The sequence below is a fragment of the Heptranchias perlo genome, chromosome 3 (genome assembly GCF_035084215.1).
Source record: "Heptranchias perlo isolate sHepPer1 chromosome 3, sHepPer1.hap1, whole genome shotgun sequence".
NCBI classification, from domain to species: Eukaryota; Metazoa; Chordata; class Chondrichthyes; order Hexanchiformes; family Hexanchidae; genus Heptranchias; species Heptranchias perlo.
The window spans coordinates 60145214-60162780 of record NC_090327.1 but is presented as its reverse complement, the minus strand read 5'-3'; the positions used below and the strand labels follow the sequence as shown (position 1 = coordinate 60162780).

Below are 17567 nucleotides of genomic sequence, written 5' to 3'. Positions count from 1 at the left end.
ATAAAATGTTAGCACTGCTAGTACCAGAATTTACTGTAGCTGGTGAACAAACGGCACCTGCCATTCATTAGACTTGCCCGTGCCCATGTACCAACCATGAGCTTTTCCGCTGGAAGTTGCTGTTCGAGAGCCAAATGACGCAGCGCCCTCTACAGGACATCTAAACCTGTGTGAACAGGGCATGCAACTGTGTATCTCCTTAACCAATCAGATTGAAGAATCATTAATGAACTACGGTGCCTGAATCAGGAAATGCAAGTAAAAATTGTGAATTCAATGTCAAATCAGGTATAGAAAGTTAAAAGAGACAAAGATAAAGTAAAAAAAAAATTTTTTTTTAAAATCTCCTACAACAATTAAAAGCTGAAGGAATGAGACTCCACACTTGTAAAAGTTAATTTTTAGTGCCAGAGTGGTTGTTTGGCAGTAATTAAGATTTATCACACTGTTAAAAAGAGTACTTAGACTGAGAAGGACAAGTCCTAACTTTCTGTGGTGAGTTTAGTTTGTATCTACCATTCAAATACAGGAACTTCACGTATTGTTGGAGCTGCACTCATCCAGGCAAGTGGAGAGTATTCCATCACACTCCTGACTTGTGCCTTGTCGATGGTGGAAAGGCTTTGGGGAGTTAGAAGGTGAGTCACGCGCCGCAGAACACCCAGCCTCTGACCTGCTCTTGTAGCCACACTATTTATATGGCTGGTCCAGTTAAGTTTCTGGTCAATGGTGACCCCCAGGATGTTGATGGTGGGGGAATTCGGCGATGGTAATGCCATTGAATGTCAAGGGGAGGTGGTTGGACACTCTTATTGGAGATGGTCATTGCCTGGCACTTATCTGGCACAAATGTTACTTGCCACTTTTCAGCCCAAGCCTGGATGTTGTCCAGGTCTTGCTGCATGTGGCCACGGACTGCTTCATTATCTGAGGGGTTGCGAATGGAACTGAACACATTTTTGAACGGTGAGTCAGACAGCGACATGCCATGTTCGTGAAGCTGACGGCGGAATGGCACATCTCTGTCAGCAACTTCTGGATTTTTGTGTTTAACTGCGCATCCGCCTTGCCTGAAGTTGCTGTCCAACTTGCGTGTAAAATAATGGCGAGCACTGATTACTCCTCTGTTATTTTGACAGTAAATTCGGGCCCAATGTAAATCATGGCTCCTGGTTAGCATATGCACCGTAAAACTACCCCAAACTCTATTTTTCCAATAGACAAGCACTCTTATTACTTGGTTTGCATCAGCTGTTGCAAAATGTCAATTTGACAGCAGCTACACAGTAGCCATTTGGCACAGAATTCTTTACATCCAGAAAAATAGTTTGAGGATTTAAATATGTTCATTGTAACAATTTACTCTAAGGCTCTAATGTAGCAATCAATTAAGATAGAGAGAAATGCTGCAGGCCTACAATGAATTTTCTTTAATTAGCGGAAGACGACACGCAGATTGAATGGGGAATATTTGCTGAGAAATATGTCTTGAACACTTCAGTAAAATCTTTTTTTTTAATGACATATGATGACAGCATGGATCTGTAAAGGGTAAGTCATGTCTAACAAACCTAACTGATGTGGTAGTTAAGGGAGTGTCTATGGATGTTATTTATATGGACTTCCAGAAGGTATTCGATAAGGTTCCAGAAGAAACTTAAAAATGAGAGCACATGGAATTGGAGGCAACCTATTGACGTGTACAGAATTGGTTAGGCGGTAGGAGACAGAGAGTAGGAATAATGGGTACTGAGGCCTCAACTTTTCCACTATATTTATAAAAAATGATTTAGATGAAGGAACAGAGAGCCATATATCCAAGTTTGCTGACGACATCAAGTTAGATGGCACAGTAACTAGTGTAGACAGGAGCATAAAGTTGCAAAAGGACATTGATAAAGTGAGTGGGTAAAACTGTGGCAGATGGAGTTCAATGTGAGGAAGTGTGAGGTCATCCACTTTAGATCCAAGATAGATCAGAATATCTTTTAAATGGCGAAAAGCTAGGAACTGTGGAGGAGCAGGGATTTAGGGGTCCAAGTATAGAAATCACTAAAAGCTAGTGGACAGGTACAAAAAATAGTTTTAAATGCTAACTGAATGACAGTCTTTATCTTAAGGCAGGTGGAAGTTATGTTACAGTTACATAAAGCTTTAGTTAGACACCATTTAAAGTACTGCATTTAGTTCTGGGCACCACACCTCAGAAAGGATATATTGGTCTTGGAGGGGGTGCAGTACAGATTCACCAGAATGATACCAGGGCTAAAAGGGTTGCATAGACTAGGCTGGTATTCCCTTGAGTATAGAAGATTAAGGGGTAATCTAATTAAGGTGTTTAAGATGATTAAAGGTGTTAATAGGGTGGATAAAGAGCAACTATTTCCCCTGGTGAGGGAGTCCAGAACAAGGGGGCATAACCATAAAATTAGAGCTAGGTAGTTCAGGGGTGATGTCAAGAAGCACTTCTTCACACAAAGGATAGTGGAAACTTTGGAACACTCGCCCCAAAAAAAGCTGTTGAGGCTAGGTCAATTGAAAATCTGAAAACTGAGATTGATAGATTTGCATTAGGCAAAGATATTAAGCGTTACGGAACCAAGATGGGTAGATGGAGTTAAGATACAGATCAGCTGTGATCTAACTGAATGGCAGAACGGCCTACTCCTGTTCTTATATGCAAGATGTTTTCAGAAGTGAATTCAGTGAGATGGAAATCTAAACTGCATTTTTTTCCTCAACAAAATTGTGGGCCCAATATCTAACCTTTTTGGTGGCAGAAACTTGCCAAATAAAGGCAAAGTATTAAACTAATGTATAGTTTAATGCATTATCCAATTCTGCAACTGGAAAAGGTAAACCAGTAGCAGAATAGTCTCCATTTCTATATGCTTAAAACATCAAAAGTAGCTTAGTTACAATTTACAGACCCATTACAGTTGATTTTTTTTTGAACATCTCAAAAATGAGGAATGAACAAGAGCAAGAAACAAAACATGAGAACAAAATGATGGAAACTTACATATATTTTGTTATACATAACCCGTGTATTAAATTCAGACAAAACAGGAGTACAATATGTACATATGTAACAGGTTTTGCTATTACTGATCAGTTGAAACATTGATTTTCCCCTTCCATACCAGTAATACACCCCCAAGTAGCATTTTCATTTGCATGCACAATGCTTTGTAAAGTGACCTTTCATTTCTTCCCTCAAATAGCCACACTATTCTCTTCAGTCAATAAGTTCCACATCTAATTACTGTGGAATTACTGAAAGTTACTCCTTGGCTGACTCACTAAAAGCCAAGTGCAATTCGTGCATGAAGGATCATTCCTCCCAGTTTTCTTTCTCTCTAGCAGATAACCAGTCCAAGACTAGTAAATCTTGCCTCAAGGGAAAGCTGATATGCAATTGTCAAGACTGTCATTCAAACTCTGGTCTCTTTGTTAGCATTGGTGCAGCGACCAGATCATACCCAGTCTGCATGCACATACTATTCTCCTTATTAATCTCATTTTTATGCTGTCTAAATGTGACAAGTATGGGACTGTCAGAATATTCCAATGATGATCTAAATACTTGAGCTCCCTGGTGAATGTGGTTTTATATGTGCACCACTGCATTAACAGTTTTCTTATGAAGACCTTTGTACACAGACCACAAATATAAACACACAACCAATTTATTATTAAATAAGTAGAAAGATAAAAGTAATTGAAATTATTTACGTTTTGAAAACAAATCTACTCTATCATGCGACAAATTGTGGATAATTTTCAAAACAAGTGAGATACAGCTTAATAAGACTTTCTTTACAGAATTAAGAATCCATTCCTTCAATGGTGTTTTCATATATAAATAGGCTGACACTCATTGCCTGTGTATTGTGTAGAAAGCAAGTGTGATGGGCTGCTCTCTATGTTGCAGGTTTCATGAAAAATATACATGGTGAGTATGACTTTGTAATACTGCATTTTTGATCACCAAACCTACTTCATAAAACTTTCATTGGTGGACACTGTACTTTTGAAATCAATAATGTTGGCAAACCATATTTCTGCCTAAAATATAAGCCGTAATGCAAAGTGTTAATTTAGCCCCAAAATTACCACTTTTTTTTCTGTACTGAAAGTAATTGCTGCAAATGCATGGTGGTAAGATAATGGGTAAGGAATACAGTACTTTGCCAATGCAGAGTATGGAAGATAAAACGTTGAGGTTCAAATTGAAGCAATTCATTCCATGAAGTCCTCAGTGTGCTCTTCATTCAGAAGGAAATGCTCATGGTGCCAATTAATATTCTTCTGGTTCCTGAGTCAGTTCTTCACTCTGTACCTGACCTTCATCTGGCACTGCAAATCCCTCCTGCAATTTAAAAATAAATTTATTACTAAATACAGTATTTCTACATGCTTTTGCAAATGACTTGTAAAAACAGTACATACATCGGTAGCATATAGCACATCCATGAGTCGCTGAACAAGGTCAATATTCTCCTGTCCATGTTCTTGGCAGATGAGTTCAATTTCTCTCAGTTTCCCAAAGTAGAAGTCCCTCTCCTTCTCAACTCCATCAAGTGCGAGTTTTAATGAACTCACCTGCCCACAGGTGGAAAAATAATAATTAATGGAGCAAAAATACATTGCCAACACAAAGTAACAGGAATGTTTTACAAGTGAAAAAACTAATTTTCAAAACATTCCAACTAATTTTCAAGACATATATTCAGCATTACAATCTATTCAGGGTAAATAAGATTCTAAATCACTTCTGATAACATATCAGAGAAGGTTGTTCTCTATCATCTGCTGTGAACAGAACTCACCAAAAAGAGAATTCAAACATCTCACCATCACTACTAAATTTTCAATGTAAATGAACCCCACAGGTTGAAGTGTATTACAACATATATCTTGGGTTTGGAAGGAGTTATACTTAATGAGCTTCACTCTCCAGGTTCACACTGCTACCCAGAGATGTGTTGTGTCACAATCCATTCTAACCTCTGTACACTTCAATTTTATCCAGACTATATTTATAAGAAACAACTGGGGGAAAACTCTGCTTTTATACACAGCAGTAGACTGAGTCTCATGATAGTGTTCCCAACATTATGGTACAAAAAAAATTCCAAACCTGTTTTACTCAATTTTCCAATCGGGAGAACAGTGACGTGACAGCTCTCATACATCTTCCAATATATGATTTGCATGACAATGTTTGGGACATCACATGATTCTCCTTACTATGCTGCATAAAAGAAAAGATCTCCCCTGGTGGTAGTTCTCTCTTCCCTGCTCATTCAACAATGAAGTCATTTTGAGAGAGTGAAAATTTAAATAAAAACACTTGAAGTTAAGTCTGTATTCTGTCTACTTGATCACAGGTTTTGAAGGATCCAGCAAGTGCCATGAAGTGATTGGCACTGGTCAATCACACTGCTCATTATTGTATGTACTCCAAGCACAAGAGCTTGTAAGCCATGGCCTCAAGTGAGTGGATGCCACCTTTCCCCCCACTCCACCTTGGGCAACCAAAGGATCAACCCTCATGGTTACCCTGGCCAATCTACAGCATCAAGGATAACCGTAAATCAACTGGACATCCTACAATGCTTTAGTCTACAGAGCCAACTTCCTCTGACAACTCTGCCCAGGCCAAATGTATGATGTAACATAATATCAACATGCATCTGGTGTCGTTGGATTGCACACGACCACCAACAGAGTTAGTCGCCTGGTTAAGGAAGCAAATAATTTTTTCCACAAATTTCTGGAAGGGTGGTGAAAGGTCAAAAGGGCCAGCACCTCCTTCATATGGCTGGTGTATCCAATCACTAGAAGGTATACAAGAGCAGCTTAGTGGACTTACCCTCTTTTTTGGATAGTATCTTAATTATGCTTGGCTCCTCCCTGTCAAACATACCGGCCTAGCCCAATTCTGAGGGGGAAATAGTTCTATGCAAGTTCTACCATCTTATTTAGGGGAGTTGATAAATGTATTGTTTAAAAATCAGAAGTTAACAACACTGAGAAGGAACAAATACAAATGAGTTGCAATGTCATATGTATTTGTTATTTTATTTACAGCTTTGCATTAATTCAATACTTTTTAAATGTCACTATGAGCATCATAAGCTAAGACTTGGTCCATTAATTTGTTATATTTAAAACTAATTGGCAAATACAGCTTTGAGGGGGAAAAATACATTTTTGCTGAATTTAGCCCATTTATAAATATTATCCAGCAGCTTCAAAGATCCGAATTGGCACTTCAGCAGATAAAAATAAAGACGTTAAATCAAACCTAAAATCTACTTCAAAGAAAAAAATACTAAGCATTAAACACTTCCCTTTATTAATTTTATTTCAATACAAACTAATATTTCTCAATGTGATGTGGAAATAAAATTTAGAAATTGGCTATATCTGTAGTTTACAGAAATCAATCCAAGCATCAACTAGAGTATGTGTACAACACATTGCAACACCAAAGGACCGTGCCATGGACCAAAAGGAGTCTCCAGTGACATGCTGAGAACAGCCTTGATTCTCAACAGGGAAGGGGAAGGGTGGTTTGGGTGGGGGGGGGGGGAAGAAATGATGATTGATCCTAAGTTGTTCCCATGGTAACATACTCCATGACACACAAACAGCAGTAACAGAGCCCTGGTAGTAAGCTGTTGGCCTGCCAATGCGTCTGAAGTGTAACATGGGAGGACAGAGGGAAAAAGAATCTAAAATACTTTATTCAACAAAAAAATATGTACCCAAGAATTTGTGTTCATCAGTATTCCACTTCAACTACACCTCTGATAATATTCTTTATCAATTCTGAATAGATTATAATTACTGGAAAGTTTAGACTTACTACCACATACCTGTTCATTCAATTGTGCAATATGAGATTCTGCATCACCACCACCTTTTGCTCCTGGTGCCTTTCTAGCTTGAGCTGAAGTTGGCCTAGATGGTGTTGACGCTGATTTGGGAGATGGAGTGCTTTTTGGAGCTGCAGCACCTACCATTTGGGCACAAATTAAACCACCTGAACAAGTTTTTAAATACTGTAAATTCTGATATACAAGTCACACTTTCCTGCAAGTTTAAATGATCCACAAATCTGGAGTGCAATGTAAGTAAAGCAGTTCTCATTTGATTTGATAAGGAATTAAAATTGTCTGAGTTGTGTTGATGTTAGAGAACCAAAATTTTAGAACTACTTTTCTCAATTTGATTTCTCAAACCTGGATATTCTTGCGGATTAAGGTGATATCCCATGGATGACTATTTTTATCCTAGGAAACACACTTAAAATTAATAAGCAACAAAACCTTGCATGGAAGGTGCTTTAATACTATCCAGTCATGTGAGGACGCTTTCAATTCTTTTCAGAGGTTTTCACCTATTACTTTGAAAATCGCCCGGTAAAACTTAGGTGGAAATAATGGCCATTAACAAACACAGATTGCAAAAAAGATTATACCTTGGTGAGTCAAAATTTACCCTTTTGTAAAAGTACTATTTAAACAGCTCTTGGTTGGTGGAGTGAGTGGACCAAATTCTTCTCTCATTCTTCTTAGCATTCTTAAACGATATGTAGCTGAAAACTACACCAGCAATCTGGTTTCTTCAGTTGTAATTAGAGGTTCTAAGTGAGTTTGTTCCACTTGGAAAAGAATATAATTTTCATGGTCAACCCAGAGTGCTTATTAAATAATGATTTTAAATCACAATCATAGAAAATTTACATCCATTTGGCCTATCGAACAAAAATGAGCCACCAGCTTTCCAGCACTTGATCCGTAGCCTTGTAGGTTACGGTACTTCAAGTGCATATCCAAGTACTTTTTAAATGTGATGAGGGTTTCTGCCTCTACCACCCTTTCAGGCAGCGAGCTCCAGACCCCCACCACCCTCGGTGAAAAAAAGTTTCCTCAGCTCCCCTCTAATCCTTCTACCAATTACTTTAAATCTCTGACCCCTGCTGCTAAAGGAAATAGGTCCTTTCTATCCACACTATCTAGGTCCTTCATAATTTTGTACACTTCAATTAAATCACCCCTCAGCCACCTCTGTCCCAAAGAAAACACCCGAGCCTTTCCAATCTTTCCCCTCAGCTAAAATTCTCCAGTCCTGGCAACATCCTCGTAAATCTCCTCTGTACAATCACATCTTTCCTGTAATATTGTGACCAGAACTGTACACAGGACTCAAGCTGTGGCCTAACTAGTGTTTTATACAGTTCTAGCATAACCTCCCTGCTCTTATATTCTATGCCTTGGCTAATAAAGGAAAGTATCCTGTTTGCCTTCTTAACCACCTTATCTACCTGTCCTGCTACCTTAAGGGATCTGTGGACATGCACTTCAAGGTCTCTCAATATCCTCCCATTTTATTGTGTATTCCCTTGCCTTGTTTGCCCTCCCCAAATGCATGACCTCACACTTCTCTGGATTGAATTCCATTTGCCACTTTTCTGTCCAGCTGATCTGAGTCCACTGATATCTTCCTGCAGTCTACAGCTTTCCTTCTCACCATCAACCACATGGCCAATTTTTGTACCATCTGCAAACTTCTTAATCATGCCCCCTACATTTAAGTCCAAATCATCAATATATACCACAAAAAGCAAGGGACCGAATACTGAGCCCTGCGGAACCCCAATGGAAGCAACCTTCCAGTCGCAAAAACATCTGTCGACCATTACTCTTTGCTTTCTGCCACTGAGCCAATTTTGGATCCAACTTGCCACTTTCCCTTGGATCCCGCTTGTACTTTTTTGACCAGTCTGCCATGTGGGACCTTGTCAAAAGCCTTGCTAAAATCCATGTAGACTACATCAAATGCATTACCCTCATCGACCCTCCTTGTTACCTCCTCAAAAAATTCAATCAAGTTAGTCAGACACTACCTTAACTTAACAAATCCATGCTGACTGTCCTTGATTAATCCGTTCATCCTTTCAGGTGACATTTGATGGTAAGTTGCATTACTTATGTAAGTGCATACTCTTCACCATTTGAATGTAACCTGGGGAAGTTAAATTATGTGATCAGTAAATTACAAGGATACCTACTCTCCAAATATTTTCCTGTGCCCTACAAAACGTCATCCCCTCATAGCACATAGACAAAGAAGGAAATCAACTAAAACTGTTGGTTAATCCATAATATGTTACACTTGTTAAACATTTAACACTTGCAAAAATTGTACAACAATATAGGATGTACAGTAAAGTTAATAGTATGATAGATAAAAATCAGAGGCTACTCCCAGACCAATGATCAAAGGAGAGGGGGCGAGAAATAAGGTATATGGAAGATAATTCTTCAATTGAATTAAGGACAAATGTGTAAAAATAAATTAGTTCATCGTTCACATTCTATGGGCAATTGTATTAAAATAGTAAATCCAGAAGGAACAGTCAATTTAGGATTCAGGGGAAAATTTAACGCACAAACTGCACACCCATTTTAATTTTAAAAAAAGCATTGGGGTTAATCTACACGCTGCCTGACTAAAGCCAGGTGCAGGGTAGGAGGCAGTTGTACCAACATACTTGCCACAACATTTCTCTTGACCATCCACCACTTCCATAGTCAAATTCACCTCCAGGGAATTGTCTGCATTAGGTAACCACTGAACCAACGGATGGTGCTGTGGAATCTCATATTGGTCTCCTGTACCTTAGATACACCTCAGGACTTGCATACAAAACTGCTGCCCAAGACCAAGCCAATTGGAGACATTTTGCTGCTGCTTGCAGATCTAATTACCAGGAAAATGGCTGTAGATTTTGAGTCGCACTTGTTATCTCCCACCTACGCACTACTAATGGTGTCAGAGTGTTCCAAAATCATCATCTGTCAGATTCTGGGAATGTCTTGCACTTGCTACCTGGGATATCTGATAGTTCTAATAGAAGGCCTATCCCCAGTGGAAAAAACTGCCATAGTCCCCACTAATTATCTTCCAAGCATGTCAATATTGCATAGGTATAAGTGGGCAGCTACTAATGGCAATGAATGAACATAATGAAGGCTGAGGCCAGGTTTAAAAATAAGGCCCTGCATTGGTAATTTTTTTTCCTAGACTGGAAGGGGAGGGAGGACAGGAAGGAAGAAAATATGCAAAATAAAGTAAGAGCATTTGAGAAATCAGTCCCAAGATGGTTACAGCATAGATAAGGATTTCAGCAATGTTTGGGGATGGGAACAAGTAGAAGTCTAAGTAGGCAATATTACAGGGGTAGAAGAGCCATCTTTCTGATGGCTCACATGTGAAATATAAAGTTCAGCTCAAGGTTGAACAGAACGGCAAAGTTTCACACCACCTGGTTCAGTCTGAGCAGGCAGTCAAGGGCGTTGATGGAATGGGGGCTAGAGACATGCAGGTGTTGCTGAGAATCAAACAAGTGGCTTCAGTTTTAAGCGATGTTGAGTTGTAGGAAATGTGACTCATCCAGAACTTGAAGTTAAGCAACTGGAAAGTATAGAAACATCCCTACAGTGCTGGTGGCATTAGAGGTGCAGTGGCTGTAACTAGTGCTTATGCACAAATGTTTAAAGATGATGTCACAGAGCTAGCACACAGTTGATGAACAGGAGGCAACCAAGCATGGATACCTGGGACACACCAGAGGTGACCTGTAGGCACGGAAGGAAAAATCATTTGAAGGAATGTCATGACAACGTTGGAACAGGTAGCAGTGAAACCACATTTACAATATACCCTGTGGATTGCTGCAGAATAGGCTGCAATTAGGAAATGGTTGAAAAGGTTAACCGTAAACAAGATGGCCTGATTGGAAGAACATGCAGATGTGACAGCATACTGGTAACAGTCTGGATATGATTACAGACTATAATACACTAAATACGAGCATGTAATGCTATTACCTGCACTTGGAGAACTTGCTGCCTTCTTTGGCAAATTAAAAATCTGTTCACCAGGATTGGGTGGAGGAATAGCATCTTGACCTTGTCGAGCAAGCACAGGATCATATTCTTTACCATCATAGTTTGCATCAAAAAACTTCTTGAACCACTGGATGAATTCTAAGTTATCCTGAAAGCGACCTTTAACCAATCGCTCTACTGGAATAACCTGCATAACAAAAATAAATTTACAATTTTATTTGGTGACAAGAATTTAGTCTGATTAGATTCAGAAAGAGCGCAGTTTTGGATATCTGTGCACAGTACTAAATCCTTATGAAACACCTGAGAGAGGATACACAAAATTAGAAGTGCAATTGTCAGATTTATTGTACAATTAAAGAAAATTTCATAACTTATTTACAATTTCTTCACAAATTCAATAGGACAAAGCTTTGCACTGTGTATTTTATTTTCATCTTACATATGAATGTATAAACAAGCTTGTTTACTTTTTTAAAAAAATACCAGAACTGGTTCGAGTCAGGGAGCTACCAGACATATAGACAGAAAGAGGCAAAGAGTGTGAAAGAAAGCAAGTTCATGTTTGTAGAGGAAGATGACAGATTTCAATACATGAACAGCATTTTTATAAAATTGACATAAAAATGCGTGTTCTTTCTTTAATAGGAAGTTTTTTTAAAAAACTGTGACATTGCATAGAAAGTGTATTTTCACAATAGTGTGCAGAACAAAATTACATAAATATTAAATTGCTATAGTATGCTGCATGTTATTGTAGGAGTGAATTAATGCTCCCCCCCCCCCCCACGAGTAGGCTGGTATCATAACTTTGAATATCCTTTTCATCTATTTTAGTAAGCACCATGCTCTAAGAACAAAAAATGTTGGAGAATTTATATATATATAAATTCCCCAACAGCAAGAATTTTATAAGAATTTGGAAAAGCAGCCAAATCAGAGTATTGCTCAAAGCCACTACTAAGGAAAAATCTCCACCCAAAAGGTTCAGTGGTCTTATTAGATTCTGACAACCCTGTTGCGCATTTCTGGAATTTTCTGTTAGTTCATATGACTGAAGGATAGGAGGTGGTGAAGAGGAGCAAATCGATATTTCTTGGATTGGCATGGTGTATCTAGTGGCATGCCAAGGTGTCTGTGTTGTGTTCTCCAAAAATGTAAATGATTCGACAAGGGCAGAGAAGGAATATCATTTTGTTGACAAAACTAAATTGGGGTCACTCAAACAGAGGAAGAATGCAAGAGGACATAAGCAGATATGGGGAATTAGCAGAAATGTGGAAAATTCAATGTAGATAAATATGAAGTTGTACTGAATATTTTGGAAGAAAAAGAACAGATAATGGTAATATATCCCTCAACACTAAAGTTATCAATGGAGTCATATATGCCAACCAGTGCCGTTTACTGAGTTCTATCCGTGTGTCAGTGTTTGCTGACAAAATCAGCTCATGCTGTTGCCTCTGTCCCCTCTGCCAAGACCACATTAGAATGTCCCACAATTTGCTTGTGCACGAACATGTAGCATTGTGCTAGTTTGTAATCAGCAGACTGGTAAGTAAATTATTTCATTGTTATTTTGAACATTTCTGCTGTTAAAAGGAAGTGAGTGCCCTCGATCAAGTGAGGGACCACATCAATTCTGGCTGCGATCTGAAGTTAGCGCAAACATAGATACTTTCTAAATCGTATAAGAAGAATTAGTGGCCTTATTCTGATTATTATTCTTTAACTTTTCAATCACAATAGCGCTATTTTCTCCCTGTAATTAAGTAGTTTAATCAACAATGAACAACGAATATATTAAAATATGCTTTAAATGTGGGTAAATGCAATGATTGCTGTGGAATTGAGGCAAACAAACCAATAATTTTCCAGATTCAATCCCTGGACTGCATACATGTCAGCCATCAGAATTTCACACTGAGTCAGCATTTATGGAATTATGTCAGTATTTGTTGATAAAAATAAGCACTTCCCCATGTTGTCTCCTCTTCTTGAGGTTTCCCAGAATGCCTTGCAGTTCTTATTTGCCCATGTTGTCTCCTCTTCTTGAGGTTTCCCAGAATGCCGTGCAGTTCTTATTTGCCCATGTGGAGCCTGTGCTCATGCACAATCATGTGGGTCCTGTGATCGTTCATGATCGACACCCAGCAGTAAGAAATCATGTGGCTCCCTCGTAATGAAGTGCAAGTACTTCAGGGAAAAATTATAGTGCAGAGACTGATTATGCAAATTGTACTAAAGAGAACGTGAAATGTATCAAGGGGCAACATGCAGCAGAGATTGATACAAAATATACTGGGTGGAGTGATGTAAAATGTACAGGTAGCTGATATGTAGATGCCAAATATGAGCACCTTACTGCTGCACTAGGTGAGGAGGGAGAAGAGAGAATGACAATGGTCTTAGAAAACAATGCAGGAACCAATGAAATTCGATGTTCTGCACTTTCATTAGTTGGTTTCTCGGTGGAGCATGTGTTAGTGCCTTAATTAAAAGTTTTCTCACTCTCCACATTAACTATATTATTCATGAGCCCTGAAGGAACTTGACTGTTCAATACAGTATCATTGCATGCTAAACAGCGGAAGCAACATGCTATAGACAGAGCTAAGCAATTCCACAACCAACGGATCAGATCAAAGCTCTGCAGTCCTGCCACATCCAGTCGTGAATGGTGGTGGACAATTAAACAACTAACGGGAGGAGGAGGCTCTGTGAACATCCCCATCCTCAACGATGGCGGAGTCCAGCACGTGAGTGCAAAAGACAAGGTTGAAGCGTTTGCAACCATCTTCAGCCAGAAGTGCCGAGTGGATAATCCATCTCGGCCTCCTCCTGATATCCCCATCACAGAAGCCAGTCTTCAGCCAATTCGATTCACTCCACGTGACATCAAGAAACGGCCGAGTGCACTGGATACAGCAAAGGCTATGGGCCCCGACAACATCCCGGCTGCAGTGCTGAAGACTTGTGCTCCAGAACTAGCTGCGCCTCTAGCCAAGCTATTCCAGTACAGCTACAACACTGGTATCTACCCGAAAATGTGGAAAATTGCCCAGGTATGTCCTGTCCACAAAAAGCAGGACAAATCCAATCCGGCCAATTACCGCCCCATCAGTCTACTCTCAATCAGCAGCAAAGCGATGGAAGGTGTCGTCGACAGTGCTATCAAGCGGCACTTACTCACCAATAACCTGCTCACCGATGCTCAGTTTGGGTTCCGCCAGGACCACTCAGCTCCAGACTTCATTACAGCCTTGGTCCAAACATGAACAAAAGAGCTGAATTCCAGAGGTGAGGTGAGAGTGACTGCCCTTGACATCAAGGCAGCATTTGACCGAGTGTGGCACCAAGGAGCCCGAGTAAAATTGAAGTCAATGGGAATCAGGGGGAAAACTCTCCAGTGGTTGGAGTCATAACTAGCACAAAGGAAGATGGTAGTGGTTGTTGGAGACCAATCATCTCAGCCCCAGGGCATTGCTGCAAGAGTTCCTCAGGGCAGTGTCCTCGGCCCAACCATCTTCAGCTGCTTCATCAATGACCTTCCCTCCATCATAAGGTCAGAAATGGGGATGTTCGCTGATGATTGCACAGTGTTCAGTTCCATTCGCAACCCCTCAAATAATGAAGCAGTCTGTACCCGCATGCAGCAAGACCTGGACAATATCCAGGCTTGGGCTCATAAGTGGCAAGTAACATTCGTGCCAGGCAATGACCATCTCCAACGAGAGAGTCTAACCACCTCCCCTTGACATTCAACGGCATTACCATCGCCGAATCCCCCACCATCAACATCCTGGGGTTCACCATTGACCAGAAACTTAACTGGACCAGCCATATAAATAATATGGTTACAAGAGTAGGTCAGAGGCTGGGTGTTCTGTGGCGAGTGACTCACCTCATGACTTCCCAAAGCCTTTCCACCATCTACAAGGCACAAGTCAGGAATGTGATGGAATACTCTCCACTTGCTTGGATGAGTGCAGCTCCAACAACACTCAAGAAGCTCAACACCATCCAGGACAAAGCAGCCCACTTGATTGGCACCCCATCCACCACCCTAAACATTCACTCCCTTCACCACCGGCGCACAGTGGCGGCAGTGTGTACCATCCACAGGATGCACTGCAGCAACTCGCCAAGGCTTCTTCGACAGCACCTCCCAAACCCGCGACCTCTACCACCTAGAAGGAGAAGAACAGCGGGCACATGGGAACACCACCACCTGCACGTTCCCCTCCAAGTCACACACCAACCCAACTTGGAAATATATCGCCGTTCCTTCATCGTCGTTGGGTCAAAATCCTGGAACTCCCTTCCTAACAGCACTGTGGGAGAACCTTCACCACACGGACTGCAGCGGTTCAAGGAGGCGGCTCACCACCACCTTCTCAAGGGCAATTAGGGATGGGCAATAAATGCCGGCCTCGCCAGCGATGCCCACATCCCATGAACGAAGAAGAAAAAATTAACCCTTAAAACCTAGACTAAACATTCCCAACCTGGTCCAAGTTTGTTTATTTCACTTATCCTCTTCTTGGACCTTTTATTTCCCAAAATCCCAAAATATCCTGCTATATTGTGTTTGAGTCCCATCATGTCATTTACTCTTGGCATGATTTGCTCCATGCCTTTTGTTATTTTGGCTATTGATATTGTACCCTGTGGGTTTCATATATCAGATCTCTATCATCTTTATTCATGCCCTTTAAAGGGTCCTTCATTTGTTCCCACATTGATTCATTCACTTTTGTGCGCTTTAGTTTTTTCCTGCAATAATCAAGTGATGAAATATTGGGTGTACCTGCATCTCAAGTTACAACAAGTTCACGTCCCATCATACACAGTGTAAGTACTTATTTACACATGTCATAGGCAAGGTTTTTGGGTTTTCTGTTTTCAAAGAAAAACAGGCCAAATGACAGTGTGATCTCTAAAACACCAGCAAAAAAAAAAAATCCAGAAAATAAAAATGGAATTTATTACCCAATACCAATAACCCTAGACGTAGGCATATATTCAGGGCTGTTTTTGGAGTTTTCAGATTTAAAAAAAAAACGTAAGCATCTTGTCAGCTTTTGCAAGTTCTCCAGTGCCTCTATATCCTTTTTATATGAAGGCCAAAACTGTGCACAGTACTCCAAGTGTGGTCTAACCAAGGTTTATACAAGTTTAACATAACTTCTCTGCTTTTCAATTCTATTGCTCTAGAAATGAACCCCAGTGCTTTGTTTGCTTTTTATTATGGCCTTTTAACCTGCGTCGCTACTTTTAGTGATTTGTGTATCTGTACCCCTAGATCTCTTTGCTCCTCTACTTTATTTAGCCTCTATTTACAAAAGGAGCATGTGGCCTCCTTATTCTTCCTACCCAAATGCACCACCTCACACTTATCTATATTGAAATTCATTTGCCAATTACACGCCCATTTTGCAAGTTTATTAATGTCTTCTTGTAATTTGTCACAATCTTCCTCAGTATTACCTGTACACCCCAATTTGGTGTCATCTTTAACTGGACCCCCCCACCCCCCCAACCTCCTATTTGATCAGCTTGAGTTCAAGAGCTACTAGGGCTTCCGCCCAGACAATACAGCTTTCATCCTCATACTACAGATGCAATGAACTTCCCTTAGAGATACCACTGACTGAAGCCAATTTTTCAAAACACATTTGTCCTGTTAATCTAATGTCAATTACAGTCCCCACCACTTACACCATCCCCGTTTATCCTGGACAGCCACCTATAATCGGGCAAATGGCACTGACCATTTGCTATTACTATAGACGTCAATTACAAAAGCCTGCTTGAACCGTAATAAGCAGGCCGAATATTTGGGCAGTTAAAGCTGTGCTATTACCTATCAGACGTTAATTGTATATTGAGAAGCAGTTTCCCTGTCCAATGAATTATCAGTAACCAACACGCAAGAGTTCATATGAAATGGGAGGTTATTGGGAATATGACAACTAGTGGTACTGTTTGCTCCATATTCGGGGTCACCTTCTGACTGGCCCCTTCACAATCTAACTGCTTCTAAATGGTCCAGGGCTTTAATCTCAGCAAAGTTGACAGATTCATCAGTGCACTGACTGCTGGCACAAGGGTGCCCTCATCACCACTGGATGAAATTGTTCTGCAGAAAAGCCAAAGTAAGCAAATGCCTGTCAGTGATATTTGCTCTTACGCTACAGGGTTATTAGGGTGTCCGATGGATTTACTGTCCACTGCATATAGTGGGAAAATTGTGTTAGTACAAACGCGCCCACTATATGCGGTGGGGACTAACAATAATGTAATGGTTTGGGCAGATGGTCCTTCTACCTTATCCGTCAAATATTCCATTAGTTTGTATGCAGAAAAGATACAATTTTGGAACTAATAGGCCCGTATCCCCTTAACAGGAACTCCCCTGATTTTTTAACACCTGCTATGGATTTCTGTTCCAATACCCCCACTGTTCCACATTTCTATCACACTATTTTAAAAAAAATATATAAATTTCCTTTTTGACATTCAACTTTTAACAATGTTCCCTAGTTCTCAAATCCAGTTTCCTAATAGAAATTCTTTCCTGTATCCAAATCCTCTATATTACTGAAAATCTTGAAGACCTCTATCAAGTCCCCACTC

General features: G+C 40.1%; 1 protein-coding gene across 7 annotated transcripts in view; it reads right to left on the bottom strand.

Moving 5' to 3' along the window:
• Positions 1-3008: 3008 nt before the first annotated feature.
• mapre2 (microtubule-associated protein, RP/EB family, member 2) overlaps positions 3009-17567 on the bottom strand; it is a 96124-nt gene continuing 81565 nt past the window's right edge. For all 7 annotated transcript variants that reach the window (XM_067979900.1, XM_067979904.1, XM_067979899.1 and 4 more), the window contains 4 exons: positions 10908-11115; positions 6888-7027; positions 4453-4605; positions 3009-4372 (listed from right to left, as the gene is read on the bottom strand). In XM_067979900.1, the coding sequence (XP_067836001.1) occupies positions 4301-4372; positions 4453-4605; positions 6888-7027; positions 10908-11115 (573 nt within the window). In that variant the 3' untranslated portion in view covers positions 3009-4300. The remainder of the gene's footprint in view (positions 4373-4452; positions 4606-6887; positions 7028-10907; positions 11116-17567) is intronic.